This window comes from Microcaecilia unicolor, chromosome 9, assembly GCF_901765095.1.
Source record: "Microcaecilia unicolor chromosome 9, aMicUni1.1, whole genome shotgun sequence".
NCBI classification, from domain to species: Eukaryota; Metazoa; Chordata; class Amphibia; order Gymnophiona; family Siphonopidae; genus Microcaecilia; species Microcaecilia unicolor.
In genome coordinates, this window is record NC_044039.1 from 169,473,897 (window position 1) to 169,496,028 (window position 22,132).

The 22,132-nt window shown below is 42.4% G+C and overlaps 1 protein-coding gene across 4 annotated transcripts in view; it reads left to right on the forward strand.

Annotated features, from left to right (window-relative positions):
* LOC115477622 (galectin-3-like) overlaps positions 1–22,132 on the forward strand; it is a 30,198-nt gene that overhangs the window by 2,665 nt on the left and 5,401 nt on the right. For 2 of the 4 annotated variants that reach the window (XM_030214624.1, XM_030214625.1), the window contains exons 2-5: positions 49–105; positions 5,622–5,646; positions 10,752–10,840; positions 20,211–20,376. In XM_030214624.1, coding sequence (XP_030070484.1) covers positions 5,632–5,646; positions 10,752–10,840; positions 20,211–20,376 — 270 coding nt within the window. In that variant the 5' untranslated portion in view covers positions 49–105; positions 5,622–5,631. The remainder of the gene's footprint in view (positions 1–48; positions 106–5,621; positions 5,647–10,751; positions 10,841–20,210; positions 20,377–22,132) is intronic. The other 2 variants (XM_030214622.1, XM_030214623.1) reach the window with 1 other exon arrangement.

The following is a 22,132-nucleotide window of genomic DNA, read 5'->3' on the forward strand; positions in this document are numbered from 1 at the left end:
TGTGTTTTAATGGTAGATTATTCAATGCAGTGTTTTCTTTTATTGTACGTTCTGAAATTTGCTATTGTGCTGTTGTTCATTCTAATAAAAAGATTTACACATAGGGTATGTACACATTCAGAAATTTCTTTGGAGCAGATGTACGTTTGGATGAGAAAATGGGTGAAATACTGGGGATCACTGTACAAGCCCATATTATAAAGGCACATGGACACCTATAAAATGTTTGTCTTTCTGGACATTTCACATTGATGATCTGTCCTATCCCCCGGATTCTATATATGAAACTCAAAGTTGCATGTACAATTTTAATTAATGAGTCAATTAGCACCAATAGGTGGCCACTAACAACTGGGCAACAATTGAATTTACACATGCATCATGCTAGGCGCTATTCTATAAAGATGCGTGCATAAATATTTTGGCATGCAACTGAAAAGGGGGCACAGCTCTTGGAGAGGCATGGGTGAGTCAGGGGCATTCCCTAAAGATGCACATACTGTAATAGAATTTGGATGATCCGTGTCTAATTTTTTTCAGAAGGTTTTACACCAGGTTTCAGTTGGTATAAATCCTCATGCCCAAAGTTAGGTACGGATTCCAGTGCTACTCTATAAACAGCACCCAACTCGGAGTGCTGGCTGTAAAACAGCACTCGGTGCTCTTTTTTTGGGAACAATAATAATGCATGATTTAAAATTAGTCTGATAACCAGCTTCAAGATTTATCATTTAATACCAGCTGAATCCAGACAGTGAGTGGCTGATGAACACATTCTAAAGGGGACAAAGCCATGGGGCCGGACGGGATCCATCCCAGAATACTGAGGGAGCTCAGAGATGTTCTGGCAGGTCCTCTTAAAGACTTGTTTAATAAATCCTTGGAGACGGGAGAGGTTCCGAGGGATTGGAGAACGGCGGAGGTGGTCCCTCTTCACAAAAGTGGGGATAGGGAAGAAGCTGGAAACTACAGGCCGGTAAGCCTCACTTCGGTTATTGGAAAAGTAATGGAAGCCATGCTGAAGGAAAGGATAGTGAATTTCCTGGAAGCCAATAAGTTGCAAGATCCGAGACAACATGGTTTCACCAAAGGGAAATCGTGCCAAACGAATCTCATTGAATTCTTTGACTGGGTGACAGGAGAATTAAATCAAGGACGTGCTATGGACGTCATCTACTTAGATTTCAGCAAGGCTTTTGACACGGTTCCCCACAGGAGGCTCTTAAATAAACTAGACAGCCTGAAGATAGGACCCAAAGTGGTGAACTGGATTAGGAACTGGTTGACGGACAGACGCCAGAGGGTGGTGGTAATGGAGTTCGCTCGGAGGAGGGAAAGGTGAGTAGTGGAGTGCCTCAGGGATCGGTGCTGGGGCCGATTCTGTTCAATATATTTGTGAGTGACATAGCCGAAGGGTTACAAAGTAAAGTTTGCCTTTTTGCGGATGACACCAAGATTTCCAACAGAGTGGACACCCCGGAGGGAGTGGAAAACATGAAAAAAGATCTGAAGAAGCTAGAAGAATGGTCTAACGTTTGGCAATTAAAATTCAATGCGAAGAAATGCAAAGTGATGCACTTAGGGAGTAGAAATCCAAGGGAGACGTATGTGTTAGGCGGGGAGAGTCTGATAGGCACGGACGGAGAGAGGGATCTTGGGGTGATAGTATCTGAGGACCTGAAGGCGACGAAACAGTGCGACAAGGCGGTGGCCATAGCTAGAAGATTGCTAGGCTGTATAGAGAGAGGAGTGACCAGCAGAAGAAAGGAGGTTTTAATGCCCCTGTATAAGACATTGGTGAGGCCCCACCTGGAGTATTGTGTTCAGTTTTGGAGGCCGTATCTTGTGAAGGATGTTAAAAAAATGGAAGCGGTGCAAAGAAAAGCTACGAGGATGGTATGGGATTTATGTTCCAAGACGTATGAAGAGAGGCTTGCTGACCTGAACATGTACACCCTGGAGGAAAGGAGGAATAGGGGTGATATGATACAGACGTTCAAATATTTGAATGGTATTAATCCGCAAACGAATCTTTTCCGGAGATGGGAAGGCGGTAGAACGAGAGGACATGAAATGAGATTGAAGGGGGGCAGACTCAGGAAAGATGTCAGGAAGTATTTTTTCACGGAGAGGGTGGTGAACGCTTGGAATGCCCTCCCGCGGGAGGTGGTGGAGATGAAAACGGTAACAGAGTTCAAACATGCATGGGATATGCATAGAGGAATCCTGTGCAGAAGGAATGGATCCTCAGAAGCTTAGCTGAAATTGGGTGGCGGAGCAGGTGGGTGGAAGAGGGGGTGGTGGTTGGGAAGCAAGGATAGGGGAGGGCAGACTTATACGGTCTGTACCAGAGCCGGTGATGGGAGGCGGGACTGGTGGTTGGGAGGCGGGAAATACTGCTGGGCAGACTTATATGGTCTGTGCCCTGAAAAGGACAGGTATAAATTCAATTCAAGGTAAGGTATACACATATGAGTTTGTCTTGGGCAGACTGGATGGACCATGCAGGTCTTTTTCTGACGTCATCTACTATGTTACTATGTTATTCTCTCACTCATGAATTCCTTAAATGAGCATTTTCTGGCTGATATTTTAAGTATAATGTCATCCATTTTTGTACTGACATTTAGGGACACTTTAAAGGGCATTAAGCTTGTAATGCATAGTTAACGCATGGAAACATGATACTGCTCAACTGTGTTAAGGGGTGTATGTGGAGGTTTGACGGTTTTTACATGTTAAACCACACATTACTGCATTTTTTACAGATTTTTTCCCTCAGGGGGGGGGGGGGGGGGACATGGGTGGAGAATGGATGTGGAAGCATTAGTCAGCTAGCATGTTACATTTACTGTGTACTAATTGGCTAATGCAGTAGGAGGTGGTAAGTGATCCCAAGCTAATTCTCAGCAGGTACCACACACTAATGGGAACATTATTGAATGACCTATAATAAAAATAGTGGGAACACCCCCAAAAGGTGTTGTGCAAAATTTGTAGTTACTACTCAGTAAAATCCCACATTAAGCCACAATAACTGCAAATGTTAGCAAATTTTAGTAAAAGGGCCCCTTAGTCATGTGTCTCATTTGATTCATCTCAATTTCCTACAGCTGTTTCCATATATGAAGCCTTTTACCAAAAATAATTCTGTACAATCTGTCTCTCTTGACTTATGTTTTATATTGTCTAAATCCTCAGTGGTCAACCTTTGATTCAGAATTCTCTTCAGAGTCTGATCTTTTTTTTAAATAATCTGTAAACCTGCCACTTTCCTTCTGTTTAGACCATCATTTGTGTGTTCATTTTGTTCATTCATCATTAGTTTACCTTTATCTCCAATGGCTTGCCAGGATGACCATTAACCCCAGTCAGGGCTTTTTTTAGGGGGTACAGAGTACCGGCACCTTTTCCATTATCTGCTAAAACTGACTCATGGACCCCAGGTTTTAGGGGGTGTTTTACTAAATATTATCTTGAGTTATCTGCAGCATGGCCCATTTTATTCCGATAACTCAAGCTAACCTTTAGTGAAAGACCCCCTTAATGAAAGAGCTCAGGCTCTACACACCAATTCTGCCTTGTTATAGATTCTGTGACTGGTTGCAGGGGACCTGGCTATTTTGGGGTGGCTCCCTCAGTGATCACCCCACCCCTGAACGGTGGCCTGGCATTTGAGTACTGGCACCTTTTTTGCTAGAAAAAACGCACTGCCCCCAGTCTTCTTCAATATTTTCACCAATTACTCTTCTCCTGCCCATTTAAATTGCTCGGGACAACCCAACTGCCAATATTCAGTAGCATTTAACTGGCAGTGCCAATGAATATCAGCTCTGATTGACCCAAAAACATGTGAGCAGATCAGGGGCGGTTCAGGGGATAGCATTGGGAAGCAGGCACCAACGATATTCAACTTTTGAGCTGTCCTAATTTCAGTCACTTAGCTAAGTGGGCCCCAGCACTGAATATCAGCCGGAACCTGCATAACTACACGGTGTCCGGAAAAAAACAGAACTCCCGGCATTTTTTCAAATAACCCAAAAGCAATCCTACTGCAGCAGAAACTTCTGCCTGAAATTTGAGACATTTCTGGATATTTTATTTTTCAACAGGATATAGCTTCAGCGAATCGAGCTCACAAAACACTTAATCAATGAAACCCCAGAATTCATTGAGCCAACAGTTCAGTGGCATCAAAGACGTCATGGATGTGTCAGGGTTGAAAGGAGGACACACTGAACACAAATTATGAATTAACTTAAAAAAAACATTATACTAGTGTATTTTCAAAGGTCATACTAACTGACTCATTTTTGAAAGAGATCGCCGGCCATCTTCTGACACAAAGTGGAGGAGTGGCCTACTGGTTAGGGTGGTGGACTTTGGTCCTGAGGAACTGAGTTTGATTCCCACTTCAGGCACAGGCAGCTCCTTGTGACTCTGGGCAAGTCACTTAACCCTCCATTGCCCCAGAAACAAATAAGTACCTGTATACAATATGTAAGCCACATTGAGCCTGCCATGAGTGGGAAAGTGTGGGGTACAAATGTAACAAAAAAATAAAATAAATCGAGAGATGGCCAGTGATCTCCTGATCCTGGCCAAATTGGTATAATCAAAAGCTGATTTTGGCCAGCACCAACTGCTTTTTCGTCGCGGAGCCAGCCAACCTTCAAGGGAGGGTACAGAAGGCGAGCAGGGGCGGGGTTACGAGATGGCCGGCTTCACCCCATAATGGAAAAAAGATGGCCAGCTCAGATGAGCATTTCGCCGGCTGCACTTGGTCCATTTATTTTTAGGTCCAAGTCACAAAAAAGTGCCCCAATTGACCAGATGACCACGGGAGGGAATCAGGGATCACGTCCCCTTACTCCCCCAGTGGTCACCAACCCCCTCCCACCCAAAAAAATGTAAAAAAAATTTTTTTTGCCAGCCTGTATGCCAGCCTGAAATGTCATACCCAGCTCCCTGACAGCAGTATGCAGGTCCCTGGAGCAGTATTTAGTGGGTGCAGTGCACTTCAGGCATGTGGACTCAGGCCCATCCCCCCCTACCATTAAAGAGAAGGAAGCAACAGTAAGACGTGTACCTGGCATGTTTTATGTGAAGTCCACTGCAGTGCCCTTAGGGTGCCCCACTGCTCTGCTGGGATGTCTGTGTGGCCAGTCTACTAAGAATGTTGACTCCTTCTACATCCCAATGGTTTAATTTTATGCGTTTTCCACTTGGACATTTTTTTCCAAAAATGGTCCAGAAAGATACACACACTGAGTACAGCAACTTCTAGCAAATGGCCATTTTTGAAACAAAATGATAAACTTTTTTCTGTTATGAAAATTGCTATATTCACCACTTGAATTTGGGACGTTTTGAGCAAAACATCCAAAGTCAGATTTAGACACCATATTGAAAATGCCCCTCCACACTACATACTCTTAAATTATCAGTGTTTGATCGATAATCTAGAGCAGTTCAATACTGATAAAATAATCCATTAATAAATGCAATGCAGTGCTTGCAACAGGTTACTAATGCATTTTTCACCTAAATATGGTTTGCATTCCATTTCTTACAATATTGTTAAAAAATCTGACAAATTTTTGTTTCTGATTTACATTTAGGTCAACTGCAATGGCTACAGACTCAGTAAGTTTGCTTAATTTTAATGTATGAATGAACACAGCCTATGCTATCAATATCATGAACATTTGTGAATATTAATATTTCATAAGAATATCAGTACAAATATGGAATGTGATCTAGCTTATTTTTGAAAGAGAAAGACGCCCATATTTCGACCCAAATCGGGAGATGGGCATCTTTCTCCCGTGGGCGAACAAATCGGTATAATCAAAAGCCGATTTTGGTCGTATTCAACTGCACTCTGTCACAGGAACGAACAAAGTTGACCGGGGGGGGGGGGGGGGTGTCGGAGGCTTGGTGAAGGCGGGACTGGGGCATGGGTATCGACCGAGGAAAGATGGGCGTCTTTAGCTGATAATCGAAACAAGAAGGGCGTTTTGGACGAGAATTTGGTCCGCTTTATTTGGACCCTTTTTTTCAGGTCCAAGTCCCAAAAAAATACCCCAACTGACCAGATGACCACCAGAGGGAATCGGGGATCACCTCCCCTGACTCCCCCAGTGGTCACTAACCCCCTCCCACCAAAAAAAAAACACTTTAAAAACTTTTTTTTCCAGTCTCTTTGCCAGCCTCAAATGCCGTACCCACCTCCATGACAGCAGAATGTGTTCTATCCTGTGACAGCCTTTCCCTGGTTCTGATGTGGCTCTCGGGTGAGTGGGACACTTTTTCTGTTATGCGCACTGCAGAGTCACATCAGCAATGCATTGTGGTGGGTGTAGAGTATTGGGCTCCGTGATTCCACTAGCTTGTGTTAAATGCTCACGATGTTGGTAGTTGATAGGCTCTACTCCCATGGTGCTTTTCCCCCTGCTTACTGGGTCAGAGTTTGCCCTGTTTTGTTTCCGGTAGTCCATGAGGTAGTAGTGGCCATTTTTGTAAGCCAGTTTTAGATCCCTTTCATGTGTTAGCCATGTTACAGAACATAGTTCTTAACCTTGAATGTTGCTGAAAGAGGGCATTGTACAGCTTTCTGCCAGCTCTGACCTACTGCTAATCTCAGTACCAGGGAGACTCTTTGCTAGTGGGGCACAACATCTGATCTGCAGTTAACTGTGAGTAAATGTGCTTATTCCAATAAAGGACGTTTTCGGAGACATTAGTCTTCAGCTGTCAACTGGTGTGCCAAGGTTATACAGCAGCAACAAGTCCTAGAGGCTTGCGTGTATGCAGGTCCGGAACACTTTTAGTGGGTACCGCAGTGCACATAATGCAGGCGGACCCAGGCCCATTCCCCCTACCTGTAACACTTGTGCTGGTAAATGGGAGGCCTCCAAAACCCACTGTACCCACATGTAGGTGCCCCCTTCACCCCTAAGAGCTATGGTACTGCTGTACATTTGTGGGTAGTGGGTTTTGGGGGAGGGGAGTTGGGGGCTCAGCACCCGTAGTAAGGGAGCTATGCATGTGGGAGCCTTTTCTGAAGTCCACCGCACTCACCTCTAGGGTGTCCAGTTGGTGTCCTGGCATGTCAGGGGGGCCAGTGTACTACGAATCCTGACCCCTTCCATGACCAAATGGCTTGGATTAGGACGTTTCTGAGCTGGGCGTTTTTAGTTTCCATTATTGCTAAAAAAAAACAAACGCCCAGCACAGAAACGACTAAATCCGTGGAATTTTGGTCCGTAGAAACCGTATTTTCGAAACGAAAGATGGACGCCCATTTTTTTTCGAAAATACGGTCTGTCCCACCCCTCTCTACTCTACCGCAATAATAATAATAGCCAAAACTTAAAAATCAGTGCAACCTTTATAATACCTCCAAATATATCATCAATGTGTTCTTGTCACTGAAGATAGTACTTTCAAACCTACTTGGTGACTTCAGCAGTGCCCCTCGACAGTATCATCACACCTTAGCAACATTATGGGCAACCACTTCCTCATCGGTACACCTGATTTAATATTTTTAATTTTTTCTTAATATTATCTTAATTTTACTTGAAACAGGTTAAACTCATATCATATTCATCTTATTATGAAACTGGGGACCTGGCCTCCGACATGCATGTTTTGCCTCTACAGGCTGTTTCAAGGATTGTCCCCTGAAAAAAACATAAATCACTGTGTGAGAGTCCATCTTACACTTCCCAAACAGTGAACTAAAAGTTTACATTTTTACCTTAAGCCGTCATAATGCCAACCCAGCTTTCTTTCACAGGAAAACCCCTGCTAAGATGGCGATGGCGTCTTCTCCACCATTTTAAATACTACTTCCTAACTATTAAGTCATCTCCCCTTCCACTCTGGGAGGTCCATACCAACCAAACTCCTTACAATCAATCTGTAATAATGATGCCCACTCCAGCTCCAAATTTAAACCTCCAGATATTACTGTTTGAAGTTGGTAAATCAACTGTTGCTTTCTATAATTCAGCAATCTCTCCACTGAACCTTCCTCCTCCTTTACCTGTATTTGTTCCACCACTCGCCAACACAAGTCTCTGACAGTGTGATGAAACGATAGCTAATGGTGCATTAAAGGTGCTTGCTCACTTTGGGTCACCACGTGGGCTTGTGCTCAGTGAGGCATATGTTGATCGGATTTTTTTGTAGCATTTTGTACACAGCGTGGTTTAAAGGCAAAGCCTTGTGAACAGAAAATGTAAGGCAGGTGCTCTCTGGAGGTGCACAAAGGAATGTGACAAGCTCCTTTAGTGCACTCCTTTGACTCATGCCACAGAAAAGAAAAATAAACTTTAAAGTTACTGCATCTGATGTCACCTCTAAATGTGTTCACAGTGAGCTAAGGGCAGCAGCAAAGCATAGATTGGTGGAGATATGCAATAGCCTATTGAGACACAAACATACAAATTATAAAACAGCACATATGGTAATGAAGGAGATTTAGGTGATGTTTCCATACTCTAGGCAACAGACAAACACAGTGCTTGCATTTGCTCTGGTTATGTTCAGCACACAAGCAAATTAAGCACTTGGAGTGAGTGTCAAAGTAGATTTTTCTGCCACATTTTGGGCAGGCCAGAATCCAAATTTTGGAGCTATATCAACCTAAAAAAACAAACAAAGGAAAATAATAAAGAGTACAATGGATAATAACATTGGACGAAGTTTTAAATTAAAGACAAAATATAGAGCTTTGTTTAGATTCTGTTTGGCTGAGCAGAAAAAACAAAACTGAGGAGCTAATCCACTGCGCATGGGAAAGTTCACGAATACTCAGAAGTTTATACTAAGCTCTAGAACAGCAATTTCATCCCAGTGACCTATGATGTATGCTGTTATGCAATCTTGCTTGATGACAGAAAATATGTAATATCACAAAATACCATAACTTCAAATTCATCACATACAATAACAGCTCAAATCTATAAATAGCATTAGGCAAAAGCTTCCTATTAAAAATGCCTTTACTTTCCTTCTAAAGACAGTAAAAATCCCTTACCATCTAAAGTTCAGGAGGCAAAGCATTCTAAATTACAGACCCTGAAAAAGATAAATTCTTAATGGGCTGGAGCCTCACATTCCCCTCCCCAGCTCCCAAAGTTTGAAATCTAGCAGATTCTCAAAGGCTGCAGTTAAGGCTTATATAAAATGTTATAAATGGAATTCTGGAAAGCCTATGGGGCAATTTGAGTAGCCTTCCTAGATGCAAGGTACCTAGGTGAAAACAACCAATGAACCTTACACCTCTTATATCTGTATGTCCCAGATGTAGACAATAAAGTTAGAGCTGCAACCAGGCATATCATTATATGTGAGAAGGAGGCCTGAAATCATGCTTTGCAACTGATCTGATTAACACAGTCGCTGCTTGATACTTTATCCCTTCATTTGTTGGTTCACTCTTTAGTGATTTCTAGAATCGATTATTGTAATTCTTTTCTTAGTGGTCTACCCAAACATCAGCTACAGAGGTTACAGATTGTTCAAAATTCTTTGGTAAAATTAATACATGCTGCAAAAAAATACAAGAGAGTTACTACGTTTCATCTGGTAGAGCATTGGCTCCCTACTTCTTTCCATATAACCTTCAAGATTTTGTTCTAGGCCCACCAGATTATGCACACTGGCTTACTCTCTTTTCTTCTAAGTCACTCCCTTTAGTCTCTTACGCAGTCTCTATTAAACCTATCAACATCTACTTGCTGTTCCCACCTTTCTTCAAATCCGATCTCACTTTACCAGATCTGCTTTTAGTATCATTTGCCCCAAACCTATGGAACTCCATTCCTCTTGTTCTTAGATCGGAACCTTCACTCAAGAAGTTCAAGGCTATACTCAGAACTCATTGATTTTTTCCCAGGCCTTTTCCCATCGTTCAGATTAACTTTTTAATTTTTTTGGCTAGATCATCATTATTGTTGCTTCATTGCAACAGCTTCACTGGTGTTGTATTCTTTCTCATGCCCTCTCCTCCTAATGTGTCTTATATACACTTAGGACTAGATTCTATATATGGTACCTAAAATAAAAATAAAAAAATCAGCACTGAAAAACCACACACTTAGTGCTATTCTGTAAATCTTGATTAAAGTTAGGCACAGTTTATAGAATATGCATAGTGGCCGTCCAATGACTAAAATTTACTGTCGGCTACTTACACCGATTAAAACCTAGTGTAAATACCAATGCCTAATTTAGGCACAGATCAAGCATATTCTAAAACACTTGGCCACATCCCCTTTTGAAAGCCACATGGTAGAATTTACGTGCAACACTTTATAGCAAGTTATGCATATAAAGTCTAATTAGTGATAATTGCTTGTTAGTGTCCACTTATTAGTCCCAATTAACTTGTTAATTAAGTTACATACACAATATGGCCACATGGCCAAAATCACACATGTAACTTTAGTCGCCATCTATAGAATACAGGGGTTAATTACTTTTTTTCTTTTGTAAACGTTTCTGCATATTTTAAAATTTATTCTAAAATGGTTAACCTTTTGTATCTTTTCTGAAGTCTTGGTCCCCCTTTTTAATGACTCTGTAAACTACTTAGATATTTTGTATTAGCAGTATATTGAATAAAGATGAAATGTGAAATCTGGTATAAAGGTAAAACTTTTGCTTAATGGAAAGGTTCTTTATTTTTGTACTTATAAAAAAGTATTGCTAAATAAATATCAATGTTTATTCTACAGCGAATAAGTGTTGACCATCGCCTCAATGGAATACTTATCCCTCATTCTATAGTAACGATCCTTGGAAAAATTAAGCCTGATCCAGACAGGTAACATATTCTGTATTATATTTTAAAATGTTTAATAGAGGGATGTATTTGTGTCTACACATTCAGTTCACTTGGGCACCAACAAATTTAAAGTGAGCACAAATCACTTGTACTTGTGTATATCTTCAAATTGAGTGAACCTGGCAAAAAGCTCAATCTTCCTCCCAGCCTGGCTCCTGGATCACTGCCCCTGCAGTCTAGCATCTCTGGTTTGCCTTTCCCTTCACTTCACTTCACTTCCCTCCCCCACCCCTCTGCAGTCCTCCAAACCTTTGTGTGGTTGCCCCAGCAGCAACAGTAGAGACAAACTGCATCTGGTTGGCCCCAGTGACTTTCCCTCTGCTGTTTCCTATCTCCAATGGTTCAACTTCCTGTGCAGAGATGGGTTTGTTACTTTTTAAAAGTACTTAAGTAAAAAGTAAAAGTACTGGCTTCAAAAGAAGTGAAGTAAAAGCATAAAGTCTTACAAAAAAAATACTCAAGTAAAAATAATTAAGTACAGCTCTTAAAACTAATTTTTTACTATAAAGTAAAAAGTTTTCTTAACAAGTTGGACCACAGAAGCTAGTACGTTTACAGGCAAAGTTCCAGGGGCTCACAAAAGGCCCTTCCTAGAAAAAAAAACAACACCCTGAGCATTGCAGTGGACAGGAGAACATTAATACACCTTTTGGAAAACAAAACAAGGTGGAATAGTACAAATCAGTCCTACACAGTCAATTGATGCTAACAGACTATCCGGCCTTTTTCACACATGAACAGAGGTAGCCCCTCATGAAGTATAGGATAAGTAACTATAAACTAAAATAGAAATATGTAGACAAAAATTAAACTGAACCCCCAAGAAGCCATATTCTCCATACAGTGCAAAACCAAAGAAACAGAAACAACAAGTTCCTTTGTACCATGCAAAATATAAAATGAGCAGATGTAAATATCAAAAACTTACATATTCCAATTGCTACATTAAAAATTAACAAATAAAATAGAGAATAAGGTGATACATTTTTATTGGATTAACTTATTATATTCTTTTACTAGTTTTCAGAGGGAAAAACCTCCTTTCTTAAATCAGAACAAAAATACCATTACAGCAGTATATTGTCCTGACCTGAAGAAGTAAGTTTTGGTCTCTGGAAGTTGGTCGGCATTATTCCCAGATATTCAATGCCAGGCCACGTCCAGGCTTTGGCATTAAATATCTGGTTTATGCAGTGCCGGCTAACACATGGCTGGTTAAGTCAAAATTCAGGACTTAACTGGCAATGGACTGCCGCATAAAAATAAGACTATTTTATTAGGGCCATTTATGCAGTTACCTTCACCAGTTAAGTGCTCAATATCGGCACTTAACCATTCAAGTACTGACTCCACCCCTGGTTTTAGGCACTAACTACTAATTTTCAGTGGTGATAACCAGTCAAGTGCCACTGAAAGTTAGCAGATAGACCTGAACAATGACCGTTTCTGTCGGGTGAAATCATTTTGAATATCAACCAGATAGAAAAAAATGAAGGCAGATAAAGACCACATATGGCCTACCCAGTCTGCCCACCCATGCTATCTACTATCTCTTCCTCTCCTTTAGAGATCCTATGTACAGTATGAATGACCCTGCATTTTGTTAGCATTAAATCTTAGCTGTCAAATAGCAAACCATTCTTCAAGCTTCGCTAGGTCCTTCATCTTATATCTCAAACCATCAGGAGCATCTACCCTATTGCAGATTTTAAGAGATAAACCTTACCAGACAGCCCTTCGGCAATATTGTTTACAAAAGTGTTTAAAAGAAGTGTCCCAAGAACTAATGTTGCGGCACACCACTGGTAACATCCCTTTCCTCAGAGTGAGATCCATTTACCACTACCATCTGTTGCCTTCCACTCTACCAGTTCCTAACCCAGTCAGTCACTTTAGGGCCCATTCTGAGGGCACTCAGTTTATTTATTAGTTGTCTATGTGGAACTGTGTCAAAGGCAATCTAAATACACCACATGTAGCACTCTCCCTCATCCAACTCTCTGGTCACCTAGTCAAAGAAATTAAACACATTTGTCTGACAAGACCTGCCACTAGTTAAATCATGTTGCCTTGGGTTCTGTAATCCATTGAATTCCAGAAACTTCACTATTCTCTGTTTTGTTTCCATTAATTTACTTACAAAAGAAGTCAGACTTACTGGCCTGTAGCTCCCAACCTCTTCCATACTTTCACTTTAGTGGAGAAGGACCACATCTGCCCATCTCCAGTCCTCTGGCACCACTCCCATCCCGACTGTGGAGAGCCATTGAAAATGCCAGCCAGCAGAGCCACCAGAATATCCCTAAGTTCCTTCAGTACCCTTGGATGTATCCCATCCGACCCCATCACTTTGTCCACCTTTAGTTTAGCTCCTCCCAAATACTGGAAATCGTTCAGGGTCCATAACACCTCCATTCCTATTTGTGTTTGTCTTCTGCAGTCTTGCTCCCAGCCGTTCAGCTGTGAACACAGAACAGAAATATTTGTTAAGCAATTACACCTTATCTTTATCAGCCTCTGTATATTCCTCCCCTTCACCTTTGAGTCTCACAATGCCACTTTTGCTCTTTCTACTATCACTAACATATCTAAAAATGTCTAGATCCCCCTATTGACTGTATTGGCTATTTTATCTTCCAATTGATCCTTCCTTTCTTGAGTACTCTACCAGTTTCTCTTAGCTTTTCCAGATATTGTTACCCGTTTCCTCTTTCTGCAATCTCTTGTACTTTATACAGGCTAGCCTCTTTTTTTCTTACCTTTTCAGCTACAACTTTTGAGAACCAAAGCAGCCTCCTTTTCCTCTTACTTTAATGTACTTTCCTTACAAAATGGATTGTTGCCTTACAATAGCTCATTTAAGTTTTGCCCAGTGGCGTAGGAAGGGGGGGGGCGGTGGGGCGGTCCGCCCCGGGTGCACGCGCTGGGGGGGGGGGGGGTGTCGGCTCGCTGGTTGTCTGCTCTTTCTGCCCCCCACTGCAAGGTAGGGTGCGTTTCGGGGGGGGTGCGCCGTGCCCTGCACCCAGGGGGGGGGTGCGCAGCCACAACCCGCCCCGGGTGTCAGGCACCCTCACTACGGCACTGGTTTTGCCCACTGCTTTCCTACTGCTTCCAGATTTTCCCATCCAGACAACAACTTGAGTTATTATTCTGGGGCTTTATCTGTATTCTGCAGGAGTGATAACTAAATAATTAAATAGAATTGAGGTATTCTGCTATTGTGTATGGATTTGTAGCAGTCTGGTTTGTTCTGTTCCTGCAGGAAGTATATTGGTATTCTAAGAGAATGCTTTTTAGCAATAGAATTGTTGCTGTTTGGGTTCTGGTCATTTGTACTGTTTTATTATGACAGGTTTTCAATATAGGTCTGGGGGAATGACTAATAAACATTGAATAATTTAAAATATTATATATATATATATATATATATATATATATATATATATATATATATATATATAATAAAAGAGAGAGAGAGAGGTCTGGAATATGTTTGTGTTTTGCAGGGTTTTGGTACTGGAGCACAAAGCTGATCACTATGGGGTGATTATTACCCTCTTTGTTTTGATTTATATATTAGGGGTATGCACAAAGAAAAATTTGATTTGTACTCATTTGAAACAGAATGTTTCCTCATTTTGGGGCATTTTTTCACATTCATTTCACCAATTAGTTCTTTGTACACACACTGTATATGAGCTAGAATTTTTTACCTCAGTAAGAGGGTATTTTACTAAAGCTTAACTTGAGTTATCTGCAGCAGGGCCCATTTTATTCCTATGGGTCTGATGCAGATAACTCAAGCTAAGCTTTAGTAAAAGACCCCCTAACATAGCTAGGATTGAACGGGTCCCAGGCAGAAAAATTAAGGGGTCCTTTTACAAAGCCGCAGTAAAAAAAAGTGGCCTGCAGTAGTGTAGGTGCGTCTTTTTGGTGTGCGCTGGGCCACATTTTACCGCGGAAGGGGGAAAAGGCCATTTTGAATGGGCTGGGAAATGGGTGTGTGCCGATTTACAACCTGAGCCCTTACCACCAGCCATTGACCTGCCAGTAAGGGCTCATGCACTACTTGTGCAGTAACCATACAGAGCTCGCCAAGGTGGCCGCACTTCTGATTACCACCAGGAAAACCCCCTGTGGTAGAAAATAGAAACATATTTTCTACCGGGGGATTCAGCATGTGCCAAACTCAGAATTACCACCGGGTGGTAGTGCTGCTTTGGCACACGCTTACCCGCACATTAGCCCTCCCGGCAGGGGCGTAGCTACGGGTGGGTCTGGCTGGGCCCAGGCCCACTCAATTTCAGCCCAGGCCCACCCAGGCCAGCGCCAGCCCCAGCTCCCATTGCCGGCCACTGCTGCTTTTCCTGTTGAGCAGCAGGGCCGGCGCTACAAAAAGAAGAAGCACTAACGCTAAGGACGAAAAATGTTAAAAAAAAAAAAAGCGCAGCACCAGCATGCACTGTCTAGGCAGCCTTGAGGCATTGGCTGCTAGCTCTACAGGCTCCTCCCGTCTCCTACGTCACTGCCCCTGGAGCGACGCAGGGGCAGTAACATAAGAGACGGGAGGAGCCTGCGAGCCAGCAGCCAATGCCTCAAGGCTGCCTAGACAGTGCATGCTGGTGCTGCGCTTTTTTTTTTAAAACATTTTTCAAAAGGAAAAGCAGCAGTGGCCGGCAATGGGAGCTGGGGCTGGCGCTGGTATGCAGGGCGGGCCTCGAGGAAAAGAGAAAAGAGGGAAAACATGGAAGGATGGGGAGAAAGAGGGAAAACAGATGGAAGGATGGGGAGAAAAGAGGGAAAACAGAAGGAAGGGTGGCAGAGAAAGAGGGAAAACATGGAAGGATGGGGAGAAAGAAGGAAAACATGGAAGGATGGGGAGAAAGAGGGAAAACAGATGGAAGGATGGGGAGAAAAGAGGGAAAACAGATGGAAGGATGGCAGAGAAAGGGAAAACAGATGGAAGGATAGCAGAGAATGAGGGAAAACATGGAAGGATGGGGAGAAAGAGGGAAAACATGGAAGGATGGGGAGAAAGAGGGAAAACAGATGGAAGGATGGCAGAGAAAGAGGAAAAACAGATGGAAGGATGGGGAGAAAGAGGGAAAACAGATGGAAGGATGGCAGAGAATGAGGGAAAACATGGAAGGATGGCAGAGAATGAGGGAAAACATGGAAGGATGGGGAGAAAGAGGGAAAACATGGAAGGATGGGGAGAAAGAGGGAAAACAGATGGAAGGATGGCAGAGAAAGAGGGAAAACATGGAAGGATGGGGAGAAAGAGGGAAAACAGATGGAAGGATGGCAGAGAAAGAGGGAAAACGGATGGATGGGGAGAGAGACTCTGGATGGAAGGATGGGGAGAGAAAGAGGGGAGATGGATGAAAGGATGCAGAGAGAAAGGGGAGAGACGGGAAGGATGTGGAGAGAGAAGGGACACTGAACAGAAAAGGGTACAGAGATACAGAGACACTGGTTAGAAAGAGGGAGAGAGAGACATTAGATGGAAGGATCAGGAGAGAGGGTAGATGGATGGAAGGATGGGGAGAGAAAGAGGGAAGACGCTGGATGGAAGGGTAGGGAGAAAGAGGTGACACTGGATGGAAGGATGCAGAAAGAAAGAGGGGAGACTACTGGAAGGATGGGGAGAGAGAGGGGAGACTAGAAGGATGGGGAGAGAAAGAGGAGAGCTGCTGGATGGAAAAGGGGAGTAGTGCAAGACTGGAGAATAAGAGGAAGGGGCATGGGGAGAACAAGGGTGAGAAAAAGATGAAAAGCCATAAGTAGATGAAGGAAATTAAAGAATGGATAGTAAGAATGAATTAAATCAGGACAGAGAGAGAGGCAGAAAAATATTGAAGAAAGCAAAGAAAAAGGAGAGAAAAATGACAAATGGCCAGGAAAACCTGGCAGAAGAGTTAAGCGAATACGAAAGAAAGCAGAATCTAGAGACTGGGAGCGACACAATGAGAAAAAGTAAATGGCCATACAAGAAAGGTAAAGAAAATAATTTTATTTTTAATTTAGGATAAAGTAATATGGTACCTGTGTTAATGAAGTTTCAGAGACCAATACTTCCTTCCTTAGGTCAGGCGAGGATACCGTAACAGCATTATACTGACCTGAGACAGGAGGTTTTGGCCTCTGAAAGCTCACTGAAAAGGGTGTTAGGCTATTAAATAAATTTTCTGAAATCTGATGCACTGAAAAGCAGCACTCTACCCTGTGTGACAAATGCATCTGATTAGCGTGACTAAATTTTGCTGGGGGAGGGGGGTAGAGAGAAAATTTTGTGCCCACCCACTTTGGGTTCAGGCCCATCCAAAATTGGCAGTCTGGCTACGCCACTGCCTCCCGGGGCTTTGTAAAAGGGTCCCTAAGATAGGCCTCTTGGTCCTCACTACCTTGGGAAAGATGGTGTTGTAGGAACAGGGGAAGAAAGTCTTAAAGGGTGAGAGAGGGGATGGGGATGGCTCTTTCTTCAAGTATGCCAGTGTTGGCCAGCAACCCTGCTCACTTCTGCATCTATCTGACAAGGTTAAAGATCTACTTCCATCAACTATCCCAGTAAACTTGGGCATCTCAGATCCAAGAGACAATACTGATCAATTTTATCCAAGTCATGCTGCTATGGGGCTTCTTATCCTCTGCCCCATTTGATGCTCTTCTATTGATAATTCCCTCTCATAACCCTGATGTTTACTTAACTTTGCTGTTCTATTTATTACATGTGATCTTTATAATTGACAATTTTTCTCACCATACAGGGTAAGTTTATAACACGAATACATAAGGAGACAAGGCACATATGTGCATATACTAATATTATACAAGAGGGTTTAAATACTCCAATAACCCACAGGAGTTCTCTGTAGTTTAAAAAAATAAAAACAATAAAACAGTTTCCAGGAAATTACAGATAAAACATAATTCAAAGCTCAGACCTAGAGAATGACATAGGGACGGGGACCCGCAGTAACCGTGGGAATGGAGACACGGAAAAGACCTTGCAGGGACATGGCAGGGATGGGGATAGAGCCCACAGGGACAGATCCCACGGGGATGGGGCGGGGATGGGGACAGAGCCCACAGGAACAGGGACAAACTTTGTCCCCCGTATCATTTTCGTCTTTGAAGCCTGTTAATGAACTGAACTGTTATTTATGTTTAAGTGAAACAGACAATGATATTTTGATTTTTTGGAAAAACAAGCAAACATGTTGGCTACAACTAGCAAAATTTTCATGAGGGATCCTGTACATCCTGCTACCAGTACATCTTGTCTATTGCAGGAAGGACTGTGAAAGGCAGGAGAGCTAGACTGAATCCTGAGATTGTTGATGACTTCTTATTCATCCACAGATTTTAAAAGTCATAACAGTGCTTCATAGGGCATATTTCTCCCCTCTAGAGCATACAGAACGGGTTGTATTTTGTACCCCTGGACATTTTAGCAGGGTGGACTAGGATTCCTTGGGGTAGTAGAAATTAGCTATTGTTGGGGTTGGAAGAGTAGAGGGTGGTGGTGAGGAAGGTTATTATAGCTGCTCGTTGTTGTTATTATTTTCTATTTGTAATTTATCATAACGGTTGCACAGCATATTGTTCCTTTTTATACTTTAATAAAAGATTTAAATATAAAATCATAATTGTTTGAGACTTCTGCAAATGAGGACAGAGCCCATGAGGATGGGTAGGGGATGGGGACAGAACCTGTGAGGATGGAGCAGGGACGGAGACAGGACCTGCGGGGATGGGGAGGGGACAGAAACATAACCTGCGGGGATGGGGCGGAAACAGAACCCATGGGGCGGGGACAGGGACAAACTTTGCTCTCATATCATTCTCTACTCAGGCCTCATAAAACATTCTGAAAAGATGAAATTTCAGGACTTTCTTAAAAGCCTTAAAATTATGCAGACTACATATATGTGCAGGTAAAGCATTCCAGCATTATGTTGCTTGATAGGAAAAGAAGCCATTAAAAATACATTGCCCCTGTTTTATAAAGACATGCACTGATCCATCTTTATTAAAAAAAAAAAAAAAAAGGCTGCCTGAATACTGCAAAGCTAATAGAAATTAGTTTCTATACATGTATATTACAAAATACACATAAGTACTGATCCCACCACAGCTTCACCCATTCTCCACCCCCAGAAATGCCTATGCATATATTGCAAAAAAGCAGGCCTATACTTTTATGCACCATTACCCTTATGCAGTTTTTATAAGCATCTAGTTGAGTGTATAAAATGGTGTCTTACATAGTTATTAACGGGTTCTTTTTACTAAGGCACGTTATCAGATTTAACATGCACTAAATGCTAAGATGCCCATGGGCATCTTAACAGTTAGCGCACACTAATCGTTAGCATGCGCTAGATCCATTACCAGGCCTTAGTAAAAGGACCCCTAAGTAACTAATAAAATTATTCTCATAGTGGCCATTTTAGGAATCTCAATTTAGGCTACTAAATCTAGGTGCTCAACCCTAGTCAGTTTTCAAAGTGCCTTATTTGGGTGTTTAGGTATTTCACTTTGTGTGTGTTAGTCAATATTCAAAAGCACTTATCTGGGTAACAGCACCTGCTATTCAGGTGAGTTTTGAAATGAACATAAAAGTCGCCATATTGGGTCAGACCAATGGTCTATCTAGGCCAGTGTCCTGCTTCCAACAGTAGCCAATCCAGGTCACAAGTACCTGGCAGAAACCCAAAAAGGAGCAACATTCCATGCTACCAATCTCAGGGTAAGCAGTGGCTTCCCCGTGTCTATCTCAGTTGAAGACTATATAAGCCCCCCTTGCATATATGTGCTATCCAAGATATGCACATATTTACAGAACAGTTCTGATGTGGAATTTTGGCATATTACGGAACAGTTCTGATGTGCATACATATATGCTAGCATTCTAAACAGTCACGTGTGTAACACGCCTATAAATGCTATCACCTTTGTTACAGAATTGTCCCTTATGCAGACAATGCCAGAATGAAGCATTGTTGGTGCCAGGGTGGTCCATGAACTAATCCAGATAGTGGCAATATTCAGTTTGCTCTCCAGATAACCTAGATCAGATAGAAGGCTTATCCAGATAAGTTTCACTTTATTTGAATATTCATTGCTGGCTACTATCCAGATTGTAGCACTGAATACCTAGACCTTTTTGACTGCCACAGCCAGGATTTTAAGGAAACTGCTGTCTGTGGTGGCTGAGTATTGACCCATTTGAAAACCGACTCTTACTAGGCAGGTCCATACTACAGCTGACCTCAAAGCTATGTTGAAATGCTTAGGCTACCACACATGACACTTAAAATCAGTATCTGTTCTCTTTCTATTATAGGCTTGGAATAGATTTCCGGAAAGATAACAGGAATATTTGCTTTCATTTTGATGTACGCTTTAAAGGGAGTAAGAAGATCGTCTGTAACAACTTGAAAGACGATGTTTATGGAATTGAGGAAATCAAGAGTGACATTAGTCCATTTTCACCTGGCAAGACATTCAAGGTAAATTATTTAAAAAAATAATAATAAAAAGTTTAGGGGCCCTTTTACCAATCAGCAGTAAAAGGTGGCCTGCATGGGATTGCTGTGCGCCAAGGCCACTTTTTACTGCCACCGGTAAAAAGGCCTTTTTTTCTACAGGGCCAGTAAATGGCTGTATGGTAATTAAAAATTGCTGTGAGGCCATTTAGTGCTGGAGCCCTTACCATCTCCTTTTTAGGAGGAGGTGAGGGCTCCGTTGGTAACCCATTGGTAGTTGGGCAGCACTGCCTGATTACCACCAGCCACCCCCACCCCAGCACTACAAAATAAAAAATATTCTCTCGTGCTGGAAATGGCTTGTGGCAATCCCGGAACCTACTACTAGGGTCCTGGGCAAGCCCGGCGGTAGGATCGATTTCCTGCACACAAACCCAGTACTAGCTCTACCACTGGTTGAGAAAAGAGCCCCTTAATAAGCAAACTATCAACTAGGAAAATGGGAGAAAATAAATTGATTTTAAATTAGTGATGAATGAAAGTTACCTCTTCTAGGCTATCCCAGTTTCCAAGTACAGTAGACTCCTGGTCTGCATTTGGGGCAGAAAACAAGCAAACGTATTTTTATATGACTATACCTGTGGCAGAGCAGTTGGGTTCACGAAATCTACACTGAATATGCCTGGAGATACATTTCTCACATGAGTAGTGCTTGGCACTCTCTGTGGACCTAGGCCTGTGCTGGAAGAAGGATCCAACTGAAAATAATAGGAAACGGCATAAACAATGGCAAGTCAAATGCAAAGCGCTGATAAGGAAGGAAAAGAAGATTGTGTTGGAAGCAAAAACGCATAGTAAAACCTTTTTTAGGTATATTAAAAGCAATCTATTACATTTCTTTGAGGGGTGAACAAACATGTGGATAAAGGTGAGCCAGCTGATATTGTGTATCTGGATTTTCAGAAAGTGTTTGACAAAGTACCTCATGAAAGACTCCAGAGGAAATTGGAGAGTGATGGGATAGAAGGTAGTGTCCTATTGTGGATTAAAAACTGGTTAAAAGACAGAAAACAGAGAGTAGGGTTAAATGGTCAGTATTCTCAATGGAGAAGGGTAGTTAGTGAGGTTCCCCAGGGGTCTGTGCTGGGACCGCTGCTTTTTAACATATTTATAAATGACCTAGAGATGGGAGTAACTAGTGAGGTAATTAAATTTGCTGATGACACAAAGTTATTCAAAGTCATTAAATCGTGGAAGGATTGTGAAAAATTACAAGAGGATCTTACGGGACTGGGAGACTGGGCGTCTAAATGGCAGATGACGTTTAATGTGAGCAAGTGCAAAGTGATGCATGTGGGAAAGAGGAACTCGAATTATAGCTACGTTATGCAAGGTTCCACGTTAGGAGTCACCGACCAAGAAAGGGATCTAGGTGTTGTCGTTGATGATATGTTGAAACCTTCTGCTCAGTGTGCTGCTGCAGCTAAGAAAGCAAACAGAATGTTAGATATTATTAGGAAAGGAATGGAAAACAAAAATGAGGATGTTATAATGCCTTTGTATAGCTCCATGGTGTGACTGCATCTCGAATATTGTGTTCAATTCTTGTCGCCGCACCTCAAAAAAGATATAGTGGAATTAGAAAAGGTGCAGAGAAGGGCGACGAAAATGATAAAGGGGATGGGATGACTTCCCTATAAGGAAAGGCTAAAGCGGCTAGCAGTGGCGTTCCTGGGGGGGGCTGGAACCGGGGGCGGATCACCGATGCGCCCCGCCCCTC